The sequence below is a fragment of the Cyprinus carpio genome, chromosome A7, assembly GCF_018340385.1.
Source record: "Cyprinus carpio isolate SPL01 chromosome A7, ASM1834038v1, whole genome shotgun sequence".
Classification (NCBI taxonomy): Eukaryota; Metazoa; Chordata; class Actinopteri; order Cypriniformes; family Cyprinidae; genus Cyprinus; species Cyprinus carpio.
In genome coordinates this window covers 16,237,536-16,258,572 of record NC_056578.1, presented here as the reverse complement: position 1 = coordinate 16,258,572, position 21,037 = coordinate 16,237,536, and the positions used below count along the sequence as shown (strand labels likewise).

At 39.9% G+C, this 21,037-nt stretch overlaps 1 protein-coding gene across 30 annotated transcripts in view; it reads right to left on the bottom strand.

The window, feature by feature from the left end:
• The window catches only part of LOC109066226 (transcription factor SOX-6-like), a 150,932-nt gene that overhangs the window by 13,941 nt on the left and 115,954 nt on the right, over positions 1-21,037 (bottom strand). For all 30 annotated transcript variants that reach the window (XM_042759950.1, XM_042759952.1, XM_042759965.1 and 27 more), the window contains 4 exons: positions 15,430-15,579; positions 13,199-13,376; positions 12,500-12,687; positions 704-809 (listed from right to left, as the gene is read on the bottom strand). In XM_042759950.1, coding sequence (XP_042615884.1) covers positions 704-809; positions 12,500-12,687; positions 13,199-13,376; positions 15,430-15,579 — 622 coding nt within the window. The remainder of the gene's footprint in view (positions 1-703; positions 810-12,499; positions 12,688-13,198; positions 13,377-15,429; positions 15,580-21,037) is intronic.

Here is a 21,037-nt window from a genome sequence, read left to right as displayed (position 1 = left end):
AGAGCAGATCATGCCAGACCAGAAAAAACTGCATCTCTAAACCTCTATTTACAGATTTGATTTATACGCAGCCAAAAAAAATAATTTATGCTTTCGAAGGCTCATAAACAAACAGAGTTATGCGAGGCTGATCATCTTACGACAATAAAAAAATAAATAAATAAAAATAAAAAATTCTATTGTTCACTCAGTGGATTTAAAGGCTTATTGTTAAAAAAACATATAATTATATGAAACTTTAATTAAAATGTTTTTATTTCTTCATATATTGGCTGTAGATTTCCATGGGAACTGTTACAATTATTTCACACAGGAAAACACTGGCGCATATTAGCGTGTTGTTTATGAACAGTGTGACAAAAGGAGCTGACGACTTGTCATGTAAGTTCTATCATCGTTTACACCTCCACGCCCAGCACATCAAACATGAGCCGTGGCAACAGAGCCTGGTCTTGGAGAAGGGCCAGCACTGTCGTCAAGAACTAGCTGTGAAAACTTTAAATACAGCCCTGCTCACTGCATTACCCCCATCAGCTTTCCCTGACACTGGCCAAGCAACCGTGGGATCCAATCAATCTGATCATGTGACTGGACTGTACCTGACCTCATTTCTCACTGGAGTCAAGACGCAAGGGTACAAAGCACAACGAAGAGAATTAGGGCAGTCATGTTATGTTTTCAAACACCACAAATAGATACTTACCCTCGAAATCCTCTGGCCTGGTGAGATCGATGACTCTGTGACCAATCTTTCCATCCTCGCCTAGTTTGCCCAGGTGATGGCCCAGGTTATCGTAATGAGACCTCTCCTGCAAAAATGACAAAACAAATTGTGTTCAAATACAGCTTCCTGTCTACAGACATTTAGTGGTTTGTCTTTATGCACCACATTGCATACTAAAATGTGTGATTAAGAAAACTGAATTCATTTAGGTCTTTAACTTAACATGAAACTTGCCAGCTTCATGTTGCTTAAAATAGAGCAGTCTGGGAAATTATGTTTTTCCACAATTCTACAATGACCATAATATTAAATAATTAATTTAATAAATGTAGCAAATTACTACTACTACTTCTACTAATTATTATTATTATTCAATTATTATTCTTATTCTTATTATTTAATTCAGTTATTTTATGTGTACTCTATACAGTATGCACACAGGCACACAAATATATATCCATTACTGTATATTTATATTATATCCAAATGTATCATTAAAAATTAAATTTATAGCAGTTATATTAATTTCTTTAAAGTTCATTCGATTTTAATTCTACCTAAATTACAATTCAAAAATTTTAAAGGCACTTCGAATTCAATACTGAATGGCGCACAACCCTGCAGGACACACATGCTCTTCACATGCATTTTGACCGGCCCATGTTAAGTCATCTTTATCACAGCTAAAGTCTCTTACTGTCTTCATCTGCAGGGACTTGTACCGATAAGAGTCTGGAACACTCTACTAAAAAGGAAACAACACACTGAAAGATCCTGAGCACACAATGCAGCCTGGGACCTCCAGTGAAATGTTCAGCTTTTTTCCCTTTTTCTTTTCGCTCTCTAATCTTTGCAGTACATGCCTCTGTCTCTGCTGCCCTGAGCTTCCTGTCTATCATTTATTCAAGGCTCATGCTTGGAGGAACATGCCATGTTTTCCCTTTTGTCGTGTAGCTTTCTGTTCAGATTAAACTTGGCATCATGTCGCACTTGATGCACAATAAACCCCTGTCATTCCTCGCCCATGCAACAATATTAAATGTCATGTCCGTGTGCATTTACAGAATAAAATAACAGCTTTTGGGGGGCCCTCCTGAATGGTTGCAGCACATTAGACTTAATGTATTATGCAGAAGAAGAGGGCCGACTGCTGCTCGTGCCCATTGTTAAATGACCTAGTTCTGCCGTGAGTGCAGCAGGGCATTAGTGGAGGCCCGTCTCGCTCTCTCTAAAGACTCAAGGAGGAGATGGACACTTTGACTCCACATGATACAAGTAATCTCTCCCCCCTCTGATCAGGGCAGGAAGATGCTAAAAGCAGAGCGAATAATGGTGAGTCGGCCCCAGAGCGTTTGTTCTTCTCCCAGGGTGTGCATTCAATCTCAGGCAAAAGGTGTGCTTGAATTGTCTTTTCTTTAGAGAATGCCTATCACACACAGTTTGAACAAACACTTGGGCAGCCTCCCAACACAATGCTAACAGCTCCCCTGCCACAGACGCAGACACAGATACCAACGTACACATTAATCTTTCAGCTGTGCTGCTTTGGACGTTTTGCTCGTTTGTTTGTTTTCTGTTCTTTTTGCCACTGGGGAGCCCGTGGAGCGTGGAAGCTCTTCACACGGCAAAAGATTATCACTCTAGCTCAACTTGTCAATAGCTCATTACAATAGTGGATTACTCAGGATGATTCTGTGCTTATTGCTGTTGTCACTTTAAACAGACTTTATCATCACTGAGGGGCAAATTCACTTAAGATTTCAAGTATTTGGTATTTCAGCATAAAAACCTGTGTGACGTTCACTAACCACCTGCAATCAAGTTTACAAAAGGTTCTAAATGCACTTAACTAGCCCTGTAAATAATTAAATGATATAACTGTCATTCTTTTCAGTGCAAACATGCCTTTTTTCTATGTCAGTTAGGCCCATAATAGATTATTTGGTAACACTTTATTTTGATGGTCCCTTTTGAACATTCTGTTGACAGTAAATAATGTTGCACCTACATGTCTACTAACTCACATTAGAGTATTAGAAGACTTTCTGCTTAATATCTGCTAGCTCTTGATAGTCAGTAGACATTCTAAGTAACTTAAGTAACTTTAAGTAACTAATTAGTAACTAATTAACTTTAAGTTACTAATAAGTAACTTTGCAAGTACATGTCAGCTTATTCTAAGTGACAACTTTAACCCTGTCTATTAATGTTTTAGTGACAATTTAATGAGAGTTAGTAGGTATAGGTGCAACGTTACTTAAAGTCAACAGAATGTGTTAAAGGGGTTTTGGTTTGTTTTGTTCCCTTAGGTGCAATTATAATATTACTATAGTTTTATGGACGAAAAATTTTGTGATTTATGACATTTTTCCACCCTGTTTCTCATCCTCTGACTCCAACAGTTGGTTTTGGGGGTTTTTCCACTTTAAAAGTTTAGTGTAACTGCCCACTGCTTTGATTGGCTAATATAAGTGCCTATGCATGAATTATTAACACCACCTAGTCAAAACACGTGCACTGTTTCATTATGAATTAAACTACAATTACTGTTTTAAAAAGTAGTTTTTATATGAAATATACTACTTAGAGTTTGCGGATTCGTTGTCGGGTCCAGAATAGTCGGCACGGCCTGATCTTTGAGCAAAAGTGTTCTGGCAAAGCCAGCATCATACTGCGATTTGTTCTCAAAACAGTCATTTGTGAAATGTAGTGAAGATACGCATAAATTAACACTGATGTGACTGAGAGGTTTGCAAAAAATAAACTGAACATGTGTAAGTACATGTTGTTTTTCCACAGCCAGAAATGGCACATCTGCGTGTCATCGCAATCTTATTGTAATAGCTACTTCTTCAGACCCACTCGCTGCACGTCGCCTGAACACCTATGGACGTGACAACGATGTGATGATGCAAAATTAGACGTAGTTGTCTTGCGCTGGAGGCAGTCATATGCAAACGACTGGTGATAGGTGATGTCACCTTGCCCCATAGGATCCAAACGAGCCTTATTTGGAGCTTGATTAAATAAATGATTTGTTTATAATGGGGAGGATGTTTTAAGATATGAAATTGCAGGAAGTTTTAATGGTACAAAGATCTCTTATATGACAGAAGATCAAGGCAAATTGGGTTTCTCATCTCATCACCCCTTTAAAGGGACCATCAAAATAAAGTGAAGCCAATTATTTTAACTATTTTCATATGGATATTTACACTGCTGTTTAAAAGTTTGGGGTCAGTAAGTTTTCTTTGCAAGAAATTAACACTTTTATTTAGCAAGGGCACATTAAATTGATCAAAATAATAATAAAATAATTATTTCTTTCATATTTCACAATATTACTGTTTACTGTATATTTGTTCAAATAAATGTAGCCTTGAGCATATAAGACCTTTTAAAAACATTTAAAACAATCTTACCAATCCCAAACCTTTGAATGGTAATGTACATTGTGTTTAGAAAATCCAGCATGTTTATTTGCCTCAAATAACGTTGCACTATTACTCTCCATTGAAAGCAGGCCTTAAAACAATAAATGCTGCTTTAAACTACCACAAATTCATTCATTATAAAATGTCAGAATTATCTTTTATTTGCCTACTTTATAACAGCCACTTTCCCAAAAATAAATACAAGTATCTGTTGCTGACTTTTTTCCTCTGAAAACTATTATTAGTACTCAAAAAACACAGCACAAGCATCAGAGGGACAGAAAGACGAGCTGTAGAGAGAGTATTGCAATTTCCAACCACCACGCTTGATGGAACAATCATTATTTATGGCCATCTGAGTGATTGTGATGTACAATTAACCACTACCTGCTTATGGCCTGTCATTAAGAGCTGCCCGTCTTGACTCTGCCTTGCTTATTTAAATATAAGTGTTTTCTAATTATGACATATGTAGCAGTTCCCGCTGGGCTCATGCGGCTTTGTAAAAATAAGTTGGAGAGCTAGCTTGGTGTGCCACGCTCCGTGTGAAGCCTCCTACGCTGCTGTATTCATCACCAGACCGTATTATTGCACTTAATGAAAGAGCCGCAGCACCCAATGACAAATTGACTGATGTGCGATTAGTCGCACGAGCAATGGCCGATGTGCCGTGGACTGTCCACTGGGGAAGGGCCCAACAACTGCAGAGTGTGTGTGTGGAGGTCCTTCCCACTCTGTTGGCTTACTCTGATCAATCAACTCCTTTTATAAAGTCATGATCATTAAACATCAGTTTGGGGAACAAGGAGCATCAATCACTGAGTTTCATTAAAAAATGGATTAGGCACTAAACTAATTTTCCAGAACAATAATTAAAGAATGAGCCAAACAGGAGCTATTGTACATGAAAACAAGATTAGACACTTCACTGTCTTGGGTCTAACTTAATAGAGTGAGCTAGAGAGTTCATTCATGCCTAGGAAGTGCTGATATCCACATGAGATAGTAACACTGTTTACAGTGCGCATTAAAGAGTCTGTAATTGAGAAAGTGAATATGAACATAAAAACTGATGTGCACACCTTCAAACATAGTACAATGAATTTCCATTAAATTGAATATACTATGTTTTATATACTTATTGGTTGTAACTTGTAATTTATATTGTAGCATTATCAAGAGAAATAATTTATATGCATAACATCAGGCTTTTTGTTTGAAGACTCAAAAAAGAAATAAGGCTACAGCATATTTACTACTGTCTGCATCAAACGCTGTGATAAATCAATGGCATTTTTATTATTTTATGGTGTCATAAAATTTTTACTGATCACTTTGCCACAAAATAGAAGTAAAGGGTATATACCTCCTTGAAAAAGGACTGTCCAGCCAGGCAAATGCTCACCAGCAGATCTCAGTGACCATTGTGCTATAAAGGATATTTATAATCTGCATTACGGCAGCGAGATGGCAAGAGCTTAAAGTCTTCGCAAGAACAGAGAGAAGGAGAAAGGGAAAGTGTGGTTAGGGAAATGAGAAAAAAAGAAACAATGCAAAAAAGAACAGATGTCATGGTACACGTTGTGCCCCTCCCAAGCTAACCACGACCTCTCTGGCGCATGGCTGGCCCTTCCCTCAAATGAGTTCAGCATGCAGCCCTTCATTCCCACATTTAAAATTATAACCACACAGTCCTAAGCTGAAGTGGAAAAAGACACCCACAATAATCTACCCTCGACTATCCTTTTTTTCCCCTCTATCCTCAAATTCGGTTACAGAATGCATTTTGTTTCGACGGAGGAGGGTTGCATGGTGAAGTAATAACACAGAAGGGCTGATGGCAAGGCTGGTGGAACTTCTGAACATCTGGAGGGGAGCCAGAGCGAGGAGAGGGCTTTAATCAGGCCGGCCGCAGAACATGTGCCTGAAGACTGCAGCGCTGCCCGCAGATTCCGTGTATTTTGGGCAGAAGCGCATTGTGCTGGTGTCTACCCTGTACTTACACATCACACTGCCATAGAGTGACGCTTTTCCTCTGGTAAAAATAGCCCGGCTTCAGCCATATGGCCTTGAATTGTTCCAGCTGGGTCCAGATAACAGCAATTGTGAGACAACCAAAGACTGATCTTGGCCGCACAAGCATGTCAATTTTGTAATCTGCCTTTACAGTTGCCCAAGTACACATGGCTAATATCATAACCTGGTAAAAAAAAAAAAAAAAAAAAAAAAAAAAGAAAGAAAAAAAAAGAAGAAAAAACACAATGGGCAAGTGAATAACTGTTTGTTCTATGACCTTGCCTGGATTCTGAATGCTGACAAATACAGTGTGTTCTGTCAGTTCCACACCTGGCTGAGAGATCCAAGTGATAGAATAAATAAAGAGAGGCTTTGAAAGCCTATTACAATGAGTGTGTGTATACTTGGTATAGTTTGCTTCAGCTGTCTGTATTGAAAGTAAGGCCCTGCAGCATATGTCTAATTCGCCCCTCATCTGCTTTCAATTCCTGCAGTAACCAATCACAATGTTATTTATAATTGTTCAGCTTTCCAGTAGTTGGTAGTTTTGAAACGTTTAGTCTAAAGCACATGCAGTTGTGCACTGAGCCCAGAGTTCCTTTCATGCGGTCACTCAGTTTTTATACTCGAGCAGTAGTCCAAGCTTCTGGGCTCCCAGAGCAGGCGCTGGCAGAATGCGTTTAAAGCTGCGACTTCCCTCCACTGCTGGGCATCCAATCCTGGATTTATTTATTTATTTTTTTACCTGGCAGTACCACTTTATCTGAAAACATCGTCATGAGAGAACTGTGACATCTACTTATAGTCAAAAAAAGACAAACCTTAAACCATAGCCATGTTAAACCGACTACTTGCTTGCTTATAAAACAGAGAAATTTACCCACAACATCTGACCATTTGACATCACGGAGGAAATTAAGCATTTTATAAATGTCCATCCCTCAGCTGTAAAAGAAACTCTGCAATGCTGCTTTTCTATACTGCTGCTGTTAGGTTTTCTACTTTAAATGACCCTGAACTGTTCACTGGGTCCTCAAGGATCTGTCAAGAAGGACCTTGCTTTCTCTGCTCTTATCACACAATCTATTTAAAATAATGGATACTCTGAATCGCATGATCTGGGAGACAGAGGGTTCTTTATGCACCTGTTCAGAGGGGTTCTCTCCAAATATGGTGGCACATAAATGACCTATTGTAGCCTTTTCTTTACACCGGCTTTGTTGCGGGATATCCGGCGTAAGCAGAGCCTCACAGGTCTAGAGTAAAGGGCCTTTTTTTTGCATTTTTGAATGAGTGCCCTGTTTTGGCCATTTGTGTGATTTTACACAACCACAGTGTAAAATCAGCTGAGCTTCAGCCATGTCTTATCTAAGGGTGAAAAAAAAAACTGAAGAGTAAGTGCACATCATTGTTTTAAACCTAGCCTGAGACATGCGCCCACCATCACGCATTGCTGAAAAAGGCACTATTTATATACCCAAATAAATGGAACAAAGAATTAATGGAAGCAATACTCAACAATGGCACTCTCTGGCTATGGGCAGTGCTTGAGTTCAGAAGATAATAAAATTTTAGACGGCCAAAGCCATGTATGGCAGGATTTACTTTGCGGCCAAAAATAACCTATGCTGGCAATTTCCAAGACAGCAGCAGAAAAAGGGGTAGAAAATTGCTTCCAGGGCTGCAGACCAGACAAGATTATACCCCAAGTCTTTGTAAAGGGAAGCGTGAATAGACCCCTAACACTCACATGTGGGGAGGGAACGAGAGCAAACATTGGCTTTGGGTCAAAAAGTAGGGGGTGAGAATTTCGAGGAGAGTGAGCAAGGCTCCATTTAAATGTTTGTGGCCCTGTGCTCAGGGATTTGAGAAAAGTGAATATTCCACTCATCAATAATGTAGGTGAGAGGAGGGGGCAGGGAGGCCGGTGGATTCTCAATAGGTTAATACACTGGCCTTTCACCCTTTGATTCCAGTTTGGGAAGTGTCAGCACAAGACTATATTTTATTTCCTCGCCAGCCCCCGCCGGACTGCAACATCTGTCGAAAAGTAGGTTATTAGCAAGGGCGAAATATCTGAAATCAAAATCTGGGCCCTTTCCAGAGTGGAACCTCATCATTAGATGGCTTGTGAAATTCAATTTGAAAATGTAAAATCAAACAAAGTAGTTTAAAAACTAGTGCATAAAATGGATCAAGAAATGTACAATGCAGTGTACTTTTGCATGTGTAATAAATAAGAAAATAGAATAATTGCCCTCAGTAGACAGTAACACTTTTAATAAATATTTAGAGGGAAAAAAGCAAATAGTTGGAGGTCCCATAAAAGCTTTCTTTTACTGATGGGACATCAAAGGGAAAAAAGACAAATAGAAAACAAGCAAGCAAACACTAAAACATGAATATTTTACACATGCATCTAAAAGACAGAAGACTCAAAGGAGACACTCTTCCATCTCAGAGAGAGAGAAATGGCTCTGTGCGAGAGAAAAAGGGATGCAGGTCATTGCATTGTGTTCTACAGACACACTTTGTATTAAAAGATGAATTGATTCATCTGTAAGCAGCACTTAGCCTCAATCTTCAGCTCAGTCGTTACACCGGGACAAATCAATATTTAATATCCCCCACCAACAGCCCCAGTAGATGATTTTAACCTCTCCTTAATCCCATTTATGTTACCTTTCTAGAATCTTCCACATAAGCTTTCACTATGATAAACTTCCAAACAGCAGACTAGAAGGCAGTTATTAAAGGGCGTTCAGTATTTATGTCAGGTGAGGCGATGTGCTGAAATATTAATATTCTGAAACTGACCAAAGTGAAAGCTTTTATCTAGAACACTTAGAGGCCTTTTTTCGTCCGTCAGGCTTGATCAGCAAGCACGGGCCAACTGTCTGACTGCTGGCAGCGCTGGGTGATATACAACGGGCGGTTCATTACCGTTTTGTACATGGCTGTAGTAGCTCTTCCCATGACATGTAAAGTGTCTCCTCAAACATATGGCTAACGGGCATTACTGTGGCCTTAACTTTAAAATTGGATTTTATGTAGCAATGAATAAAGATATTAGGCAAAAAACAAACAAGTAAAAAATATTAATCATGCCACCTGACCTATATGTTAAATGCATAAAATGAGCAGATAGCCGAGAAAAGAATGTGCTTGTGTTAAAAAACGACTAGATAAATAATAAAAAAAAAACATGACTTCAAATAAACAAAATAAAAATTCAAAACAAACATAATGACCTCTAGCCTATTCAGTTGTTTTTTATTTGCCAGAATAAAGTTTTAAAAAAAATCAAAATTAAAAATGAATTAATATGCTTAATCAGCAAATACTAATATGTGCAATTAATTCTGAATATTATGTAATTCATTTGGATTCATTTAATTCAGTTTTAAATCAGCCCTACTAACAAAACTGAAAAATTAGGAATATTCTTTATATTACACTGAGTACAATAAATGTCTGCTCAGTTAAATTTGTTTGAGCTTGAGAGACATATGGAACATATGATGAGGAAAATACAGCTTCTGTTTGGCCTCTGGTTGTCTGCAACATCAATACGTCTGTTTGGCTTAGCAACAGACGGAGGTGAAGCTGCCTTTATGATATCATCAGATGCAGACAGGCTTCTGAGCGAGGCTACAGTACAAAAGAGGCCTGCCATTTTCTTCCATCATATTTTAAGGTCATAAACTTGCGTTCTCAGATATGGAAGCAACTGAGAACTCAGAAGGAAAAAAGGCACAAAGAAAAAGAATGTCTTTGCAAACGATACTTCAAAAAACTAGGGAGTCTCTGTAACCTATAGCAACAATGATAACCCAAACATACCAGTCATATTTTCACACTGATAGAGCACCTAATTATTATTTGTCATTCCCTCCTCTGCCCCTTTCTTTGTGCCGCTGGCTGCCCCGAATTACCTTGCCCTTACATCAAAGACCTTTAGGGAAAACACATTTTGCCACAAGCTTAATGTCTTTTTCTCTGTGGGGTGGGGAGGGGGGGTGTTGGGGGGAACAGAACTGATTTCCTCCCCACTTAGTAAAACACACAAAGCTCACCTGAGCCAAGATGCCTAAATAACCATGTGAAAAGGCAGGGCCTTACAATCGTGTGAAGACAAAACCAAATTCAGACAAAAGAGGAGGAGAAAAAAGCGTTAAGCTTGGCCTGCTAAGAACAATGAAGCTGTAGGTGTGTGCTGCCTGTTGACAAACGTGCCTTTTCAGTCATTGTTGGAGCAGCATTCATGTCATGTAGCGGCATATTCTCGCATTTGGCTGACCATGAGCTAACCCCAGAGCAATTTTGGGAGGTAAAGAGGGAAGGAGAGGATGAGTTGAGGCTGGTGAAGGTAAAATGGGAAAAAAGGGAGGGAGGGAGACAGCCACAGGTGATGGCTGCATGTTCACATACCGCATCCACCTCCAAAGAACACAAACAAAGAGTGTGAAATCTCAAAAGAATGGCACGTAATGCACTGGCTTAGGTGATATCTCCGTTTATAATGGCTTAAAGTTGGGCATTGTGTTTGAGAAAACAGGATTATGACCCCAACAATGCCTTCCTGAGCAGTAAAGAGGTACTGTAAATTGCTGTGAGAAGCAGCAATAATCTAAAAATGTGATTTCTGCCTTTATCGAGAACGCACTGGGGTCTCGGAGTTTCCTCTGATGCCACCCACATCAGGGCACGTCTTTCACCCTGACTTCTAAGTTGATTGAAAAATACTATTTTTTTACATATACATTGACCTACTTTAAGATGCTGGTTGAAAGTAATCAGGTGCTGAAAAATTAATGAGCCTCCACTCCCAGTTCCTGCCTGCGTCTCATAGCCAACTGGCAATATGGCATCAATCAGATGGTAGTGGTGTCTGTTTTTCTGCTCCTTGATTGACTCATTGATTGAAGATATTTTTAAAAAGAATCCCTGAGAGAATGCCTGCTCCTGGTACAAAGTGGGCCTGTCCCACACCAGGGGCTGAAGAGGGCTGCCTGTATGCTTTAATTGGGCAGAGACATCATAGTTTGAACCCGCACAGGCCAGGCACCAGAGGACCGTGATGGTCCTCCTTGCTCACAAATGCAAACACACACTCATCCACCATCTATCCTGCCAATGTCAATCAAAGGCACTCCTCTGGACGTGCTTCAAAGACCTTGATTGGTTTTAAAGATCATGTCTGAAAAACACTGTGGGCTCAAGTCCTTGAGCTTTGGCTGTTGTTGTGCCCTCAGGCGAGAGGGGCAGGAACAAGAGATGGTTGTGTTGGGTATATTACTTCTGCAATGGACTCTGGTATCGATTACATATTGCATGAATAAAATTGGGTATTAAGGTAATCTTATTACTTTGACGACGCACATGCACAAATGATTTAGTTCTATTTTGACAAAATAAAGGACAACATATTTCATAAACATTTATCAACAAGAGTCCTACATGCAATGTTTTTTTTTTATGAAAATCTAATTACTACTTATTACTAATACTATTTATTTATTATATAATTTATTATTATATTATTTATTCACAATTATATTTTTGGGAAATGGTCATACACGCACACAAACACACACACATACATATTAAAAAACACTTTAACTTAGTGATTAGACAAGTTGATATGTTGATATGATATTTTGTGAGAAAAACCTGCAAGACTCAGTGTTATTGATAGAGGGGAAATGTATGAAGTATGTCACTCATTGTATTCTATTTTAAATTAAAATTGTCCAATTTTATTAAGGGTTAGTTTAATAAAATAACAGACCTCATACGTCATCCTCCCGGAGCCCCTCCATGTACAACTGTTGGCGCAAGCTACATTAAAGTGATTATTATGTTTTGAATATGGATATTTTTCTTACAAAAATGCATCGATTCACTACAGAAGGCCTTTGTCCACCCCTGGAGCAGTGCGAGACACTTTTTATTAAGGATGGGCGCTTTTTATTTCACTTCTTTTGGACTGATGCAATGCAACACCCACTGAGTGCCATTAAACAGCTTGAAAAATCAAAGACAATTTTTTATATAACTCCGACTGGATTCGTCTGAAAGCAGAAAGTCATATACACCTAGGGTGTAGCCTTGAGGGTGAGTCATTTATGGGCTAATTTTCATTTTTGGGTGAACTAACCCTTTAATAGTTATTTATTTTTATTTTTATTTTTGGGTGATGTTAAGTTTTTTTAGTTATGGATTTAGTTGTATTTTTATTTATGCTTGATTTGTGTTATGTTTTTCTGTAATCCAAATTCCCTGCAGTAACCAAACACTTTTCACAGGTGTCAAACACACTCACCTTATCAGATCTGCAGTTGTTCAGGCCCATGCTGGCGAGGGCAGACAGCTTGGCCTCCATTCCCTGCTGATGATGCTGAAGCTGCTCTCTCTGAATCTGCTCCCTCATCTTCCTCGCTTCCTGGATGGCCTTCATCACTGCATCCTGATCTCCAAACAGCGCTGTTGAGTTCAGGCTGGACAGGATGTCTGCAGAGACAAATCACTTGGGTTCATATACAAATACACAAATGCTTAGGGCCATATTGTGACACACAATATATGAGGTTTAGTGAGTACAGTCTGCATGTGTGCACTGTAAGTGTGGCCGACTCCATGTGTGTGGGGGGTGGGGGTGGCAGGAAACTAAGGGAGCAATCTCAGTGTGTGTCGCCTTTCTATAATTAGTAGATCAAAGTGAGGTGAGGCGGGATGGCAGTTAAATCTAGGAAATAGTAGAAAAACAAACACCAAGCCTGTGTTCAAAGCCCAACTCCAAGAAGAGGAGGGAACTGCTCAACAACACTGTCTTAATATGAGAGATGAACTACAAGCTTTGAAAACTTTGAAAAATATACTTGACTGTGTCAAGTTCACTCTCTGCTTCCACACAACAAACAATCAGAAATATACAATTAGTCTCTTAGCTGTGAGGATTTTAATAATTATAAAAGATTTCACTACACAGAACTCTAAGAGCAGACAAAATCTACAGTTTTACCCAGAGACGAGCCACGGCCCATTCCTCCAATGGGGCTGGGGATGCCTCCGCCCTTGGACAGGCTGTTCGGGCTGCTCTTGTTGCCTGGGAAGAAGATCTGTGTTGGGGATGTGGGGGATTTGATAGGCTCAGCTGTCTTGGGCCGGGCGGAGAGGTTGAGAGGCTGTGTTCCCTCCTCCTGAACATAAAAGACACAAAGCTTCTGTTAAAACAGGGACGCTCTATAAAGAGATGCTTTCCACCTTACATAAAAGACAATGCACCAGAGGCAATTACTGTAGACTAATTAGTCCAACTCCTCCAAGACATGGGTTCTGTATTCATAGCCCTGCTCTGTGCCATGATCTAGCTCCTTGGTGCAGTGAGGGCCAGGCTTTGTTCGGGATAATTAAAACCTACTCTGTCTGAGCACACATCTTTATCTTCTCACTTGCTCTCATGCCCGAGAGAAACGGTTAACAGCTAATACATCCTTTTTCAAACAAATGCAATCAGACCAGAGAGCTTGTTGCTGTTGTAGCTGAATGTATTACAGTTAAGTGTGTGTTCTCTTGTCTTTGTGGTGACCAAATGTGGTCCCTATGAGGAGAACAGCTCTAATTTGTAGTCTTTGGTTGCAGATTTAGGGATGTACACTAATGTTCAAAAGTTTAGGTTTTATTTCCTTTTTTTTTTTTTTTTTTTTTTTATAATTTAATACTTTTATTCAGCAAGAATGCATTAACTTGATAAAAAAATGGCAGTATGCATTTTTAATATAAAAAAAATCTGTTTCAAATAAATTCTATTACTGAATCCTGAAAAAAAAAAAGTTTCACGGTTTCCACAAAAAGATTTACCAGCACAACTGTGTTAAAGATTGATAATAATAAGAAATGTTTCTTGAGCACCAAACCAGTATATTAGAATGATTTCTGAAAGATCATGTGACACTGAATACTGGAGTAATGGCTGCTAATAATTCAGCTTTGCCATCACAGGAGTAAATTACATTTTAAAATATATTAAAATAGACAGTTTTTTTTCCTATAATATTTCACAACATTACTGTTTTACTGTTTTTGTTTTGTTTTTTAAACAAATAAATGCAGCCTTATGGGCATAAGAGACTTTTTTTCAAACACATAAAAAATATCTTACCCACCCCAAAGTAGAGAGTTTGATGAGTAAAACACAATGTATAATTTGATCATCAATCCATATCAACTTTAAAATCGCATCTCATCATATTAATGCATCTTGTGTAGGCTAGAAAAAGATTTCACTGGCAGTGTTGTACTGTCCAAACAGATGGGCCACATACAGAGACTGCCCCCAGCTCTTTACAAATCTGACTGCCAATAACAGTTTGTCATTCAATTACGCTTCAACTAGACAAACAAACAGATTGCTAGCTAATTAAGCACAGCGTATCTACATATGGAGTTAACGGGGCAAATATCATGTAACATCTTTGATCAATATTAAGATAGCGTATCTCATACAACATGTGTTGGCTAAATAAACTGAAGTAGAGTGTCTAAAAATGTCCATCCAACATGAATTGTGGCTCAGTGTAATTGCCAATGATCTTACCGTCTGTTCTGAGATGTTGATATGTGGAGGCTCTCTCCAAGGGCAGAGCTCCAAAAGCCCTGGAGGAGCAGCTTAGCTGAGCGACTGAAGAGGATTACGGGTGCTATGCACACACTACTATTTCGGTTCAATGATTTACCCCCATTCTATTGTGATATTAAACTAAACTTTTCCAAATGCGCAAGAGTTTTAGGTTACAGCCATAGCACAAGAAAGAAAAACGATGATGCATATCAGTGAAGACTGATGGAAAAGCGCTATATGCTGCGAGTGTTGATCTTATAAAAGAAACAAAAGACAGTCATCACATCATTGGAGCCTCCTCAAAATATTAAAATTATGTGCCTCTGATGTCATTGCCTTAGTTCGGTCCAAGTTAAATGTAATGCGCAGGAAAACACTGGCCTTGAGAGACAATGTGTTCCAAAAATTGCTTTCCAGGAGCAGGGAAAGCCATAGCAACCCTGTCCACAGAGTTCTGCTTAAGAGAGCGGGTGCCTTACAAAAGCAGCCCAGATTGATGGGCTCAGAGCGAAAAGAGAACCAGGCAGCAAGCGCTTGCTGCTGTACCTACCACAGCTGATTTAGTGAACAAGGAAGTGGAGAAGACTAGGTCAAGGCCACTCCAATGGCACCAGACCAGGCTGGGATCGTACCTTGACTTGAGCCAGTGGGGTTGAGGCCCTCTTTTCATTCTTCAAGCCAGACGGGGAGATCGGACCAGCAGAATTGGGGGGCTGGGGCAGCGGTGGCATCTTGGCTCCCGGAGAGACCTGCATGCTGGCCAGCTGGGCGGCGTAGAGTTGCTGTAAGGAGGGAGACAACCCACAAGACATTAACATTCAAAGCCTTTATTCTCTCTTTTCTTTTCTCCTTCGCATGGCTTTTTCCCTTTCCATCCCGGCACCTAAGCTCCATCAAAGGTCTAACTGTATATCAAACCCTGGATCCAGGGAGAGACAGCAGCCTCCAAAAAACCACACAGCAATGGCACGCATACAAGAGACTTGGAGCCACTCGTCTTTCCACTCATCACACAAAATTTGCAGACTGAAGCCTAGCTGCTTCTCAGATCAGATTTCCTTCCCCTTGCTCCCTCTAGTAAGCCTCTTTGACTTTAATTGGCGCCATTTTTGTGTCGCTACACAGACACCTGAACTTCCCCCTCCAATGGTTCAACGCACGTTCCACTTAAGTTACACAAACTCAAGGTAGTCGAGTTTCCATTATACACTCTATCAAAACACATTCATCAAGACAGGAAGCCTGACAAAGAGAATTCATGTCCTTCTGCTTATTTTCACTGGCTCACGGTCAACATGCTCGCTAACATCAGCAACCTTCCAGCGGAACGCATTCAGCATGCTGAAGTGCTAGGTGTCAATCACTTATCAGAACTGAGTGGTGAAAGTGTGCGGGAGATGTTTAGATTTCAGCTCTGAGACTGACTGTCATAACCTATTGAGAATGATTTTTATTTCAACAGATCCTTAATATCCACACACCATGCAGACCAAAAAAAAAAAAAAAAGTAATAACAAATGCAAATAATACTAAAATAACACTGTTCTGTGTTATGATTTCATGTGCATTATACACAGCTCCGCTTTTTATTTTAAAGGTAACATCCATTTATATCTTTTTTTCTAATAGTCAGAAGAAAAAAATACGGCCCAATGTACCATGTCAATATAAAAGAGTTTAGAAAATAATTTAAAAGTTTTAGTGATAAAATATTACCCTTTAATGAATCAAATTCAGATCAGACTAAGTAGTACTATATTTTGCTCACTTTATGATTTTACACACATAAGCCAAACCCAAAAATACAATGGCAACACTTAAGCCAAATTCTTTCAGTCTCCCCTAAATATAGAGGCCCAGTGCTATTATTCATATTTTTTTACAGCCATAGTCGTTGTATTTTCAACCCAAAAAAGCACAGAGTTTTTTTTTGAATGCGTATGTACCCGAGCGTGTTTGCCCTCTCTCTGCTCTCATTTCCGTTCCTTTCTGGGCTACATAAGGACTCCATTTGTTTGAAATGGAAAAAGTGGCACCAGCATTAGTGGCCTGCCCCACCTCAGCCACTCACATAGAAAAACCTGAGCCCAGACAAAGCGTTTTGTGTCTACATCTATCAGGAGATATAAACACTAAAATGCTCTCTGGTACCAAAGTTAAACGCTTGCACATTAGTGCCGCACAAAAGGGTCATTCTTCTGCGGGAGACCTGGGGCAAGCGCCGGCACACGGACAGCGGAAATGGCAGGCTGATTAGGTTCACACAGTGATAGTGCACCTCGCCAGCCTGGTAAACAGAAAACCTTTGTCCCGCAAAGCAAAAAACACACTTTTCTTTTTGTCTCTATAGTGAAAACTCGAAGTGAACCTAAGTGTGAGTATGTGTATTTGACTTGAGTTTTGTGCTTGGGAACAAGAAGGAAGCCCTCAGCCCAGTCTGCTGAACAGATGTTTGTAAACAGTGCTGCTGCTGATGTGGATGTGCAGAAGCACTCTGACCTCACGTGGGAAGAACTTCATTATTCAGAAAAAGCGTAATTGGCTTTTGCTTCAAAATAGAGCCAGTCAGATTGCCTTTTGTGAGGCCTTATTAAAGGGTCAAAGCCACGGGTTTAAGAGTAAAGCGGTGTGCTAGAAAGACACACAGGTGAAAAAACAATACTAATGGATAGGTATGACACGTAGCACCCTTCTTATTGTCAAGGGCAGGAAAGGAGAGGATGCTTGCAAATGTGTCACATCGAGCTGTGCACAATGTAGCTTGAGTATTAAGGCCATGTGTTTTGATGCTGAAAGGTGTGAAAATAGACAAAATGGAATACAGAGGGAGATGTGCTGATGTGGTGCGAGGACACGTGTGGTAGTCTGTCTGAAGGGCATGTAATGCAGGGCTCCATTGGGCCTCCTCTGCCTGCCCTCCAGCCATACTGCAGGGTCTCCAAAGCAGACAGGGCCAACGCTAATGAGGGTCATGCTGAAAGTCAATGGCTGAACAGGGAATGGGGCAGCCGGGACATTCTGGCTCCATGCCCCCTGCCCCACAAAACTAAAAGGCTGAGCATGGTCAATCCCATCATTCTCCAGTCTGAGTTAATACGGTCTATTAATGCTTTAAATCTAGCTATAATAATAAAGCTTCCACTATTTCTGTTTCACAAATGAGGAGTGAAAGATAATATATTCACAAGGATTTTCATGATCATGGTCTTCTCAGGAATACTTTACACATTCTGATTTCTCATGTAATACAAGCATTTCAACTCTAATCAATATTTCATGTGCATTTGGGCCATGCCATCTGTTGAAAGAGTCTTTGTTCATGCAAAAATCTTGTTTTTCAGGGTTCATACTCAAATCTTTTTTTTTTTTTTTTTTGGAAATCTCAAATTGATACTATCTACTGGCACACTTAAAACTAATGTTTTAGTGACTTTTGTACAGCATTGTGAAAAAAATAAATAAAACATATAATAAAACTTAAAAACATGTATAATATGTACAAAATATGTATGTGAATATAATATAATATAATATAATATAATATAATATAATATAATATAATATAATATAATATAATATAATATAATATAATATATTTGGTTAACTTGATACTTTAAAAAAGGAACAAAAGATGAGTGACTGAACTCAACACACACACAAAACACACATGTGTGCACTAACACCAACAGACATACAAAGTGGTGTATAAGCAGCAATCTAACACAGTGGAGAGCTATTACAGTGTGTACTGAAGCTGCTGGCTCTGAGGAAATGGGAGCTGATGGGGACAGAACACTAGTGGTGCTGGAGAGAAAGAGAGAGGTCGAAAGAAACCTAAAGAAAAAGAGAGGCAGAGATGTTGAGCTGCTCTCAGCATGTGGTTTCAGAAAGGCCTGTAGAGAAAAGGCCTGATCCACCCCAGTGACTCAGGTAATACCTTTGTCCACTTGAGCATTAAATGACTCGCTGCTATACAGCTTAGTTAGAGAGAAAGCAGCTCGGGAAATGGGGCTTTTCAATTCGCTCACCCGCAGTCCTCATACTTCGAGCGATACACGCACACACATGCAGCCAGACTAATATCTCCTGCCCCCCTCTCTCGCACATATGAGCCAAGCCCATCTCACAACCCGAGGATCCCAAATGGGTGAGGTCCAACCCGAGGTCAGGCGGTTAGCCTCTGATAATTAAAAGCAACCCCTCTGGAGACAGAAGAGGTTAAATGAGTGGGTCCACTGTTTCTGCCTGCAACAACAGTATTTGCAGATCATCCAGATTTCCCGACACAGAGAGCCAATTCAGTGCTCCACCTCTGAGTAAAGGTATGTAAACACTCAGGATAAACTGTTTATAAACAAAAAAGGCACGGTTAAGGAAGGTTACGGTTTTTTTTTGTTTGTTTTTTTCAGGTCAAATATCATTCAAACACACTGTGTTTTACAATGTAAAAATTGAAGTCATTATCAGAGTTGTAGTGCAGTGAGCTGTGCATATAATCAGCTCATGCATATATACTATAAAGGTTCGAGTCTGACCTGGGTTGTTCACATCTTTTTCTATACTCGATTATACTACACTCGAAGTAAAAAAAAAATGTTTGGAAATCTGGTGCTCAGGAAACATTTCTTATTTAAATCAGTGTATGAAACCATGATACACTTTTTCAGGATTTTTTTTATAGAAAGATACTGCCAATTTTGAGCAACTTAACATGTACTTGCTCAATAAAAGTATCAATTTCTTTAAAATTAAACAGAAAGGTTTTGGGCCAGTACGATTTTTTTCAATGGTAATATACTTCACCTTTATGGTTCAGAGTGTTCACAGCATGTATATTTTCTGAATTTTTCTTTGGAATGAAACCACAAACCGAAATGGCTCATAAAACAGTAGATTTGAGCACATATGATGGGCAAATAGGCCATCGTGTGAGGATAAAAAAACAACTTGAGTCTCTTGTTTGTTCTTAAAGAGAGGGGCCGACTGCTCTCTGGCAGATGCTGTGAAATACAGTGGCAGATTTAGCCAGTTTTAGTGCTTCTAGCTATAATGGTGCATGACTGTCTCTCCAACCTATCCACACAGGCCCCAGTCTGAGCTCACTGAAACGTGTCCATGAGGCCAAAAAAACCCCACTGATACATTACCATACATCAAAACATAAGCACACTATACACTCTAAATTACATACACTAAGGCTCTTGTGTTTGTGCTTCCTCCTCAGCTCTCTGTATGGGCACAGCTGAGCGGTAGCATGGGGAGAGGACTGCGTTACTGCTGCATGACCGACTCTGCCATTTCAGTAGCATTGGGGCGCCAGTGCCCGTTTGCCACAAGGCTTGTCCAGGCTCATTGCCCAAGGCAGGCGGGCTGACCCAGGCTGGCCCAGATGTCAGAAAGGGAAGCAGGGGTGCGCTAGTGCGCTGCGCCAATGCTTTCCAGTATGGCCAGACATCTGTCCCATCTGCTGGCGCCCAGCCTGCTCCCTGGTTCATTTGCCCCTTCCCCCATCTCAACCCATCCACCTCATTTTTTCCTTCTATTTTCTTACATAGCTTCACTAACTTGAAGGATAGGATGTATCCTGCACATTTCTGCTATACAAGCCTACGCTAATAACCCTGTGCTGGTATTAGCCGAGGTGGTCATTCTAAGCTAAATGGTTCGCATCTCTCGCTATCTGATTACTTGCTTCTCTGTTTTATAATTCCCTCTCATTATAGTCTCTGCCCTGTGCTTGTATCGCCTCTCGTCTTCTGGCTATTTCTCCGGAATCTCTCGCACAGCACGCGCCACTCCTTTCCCCTCTCCTTCTTTCTCTTCTCTCCTCCTCAATCACACCGGCAGCTGTTCGCTCTCATTTCTGCAGCTCATAGTCAAAAGTGTTCCACTTGTTAGCTGTGGCAGAAAGCCCTGCTCCCTCCACACATCCGGAATGCAGAGACATGAGCATCCAAACAAAAGATAACACAGTATTTCCTCTCATCGCCAGCAGAAGATTCGGAGAAGTATCCCTGACTCTCAAGTACAGTCTTAAATGCGTTAGCAGTAATGATAGCATGAAATAAAGCACCTTTTTCACATAATTAAAACAAATAAAAACTTTATATCAGCAAAAACTTGATAACACACCTAACACCTAAAATGTGCATTAAACACAATTGCTTTACTAAAAGCATTAAGGGGTTTCATTAGATCAGAAATAAAATTATATTTATAAATTAAAGAAGGTATATTATT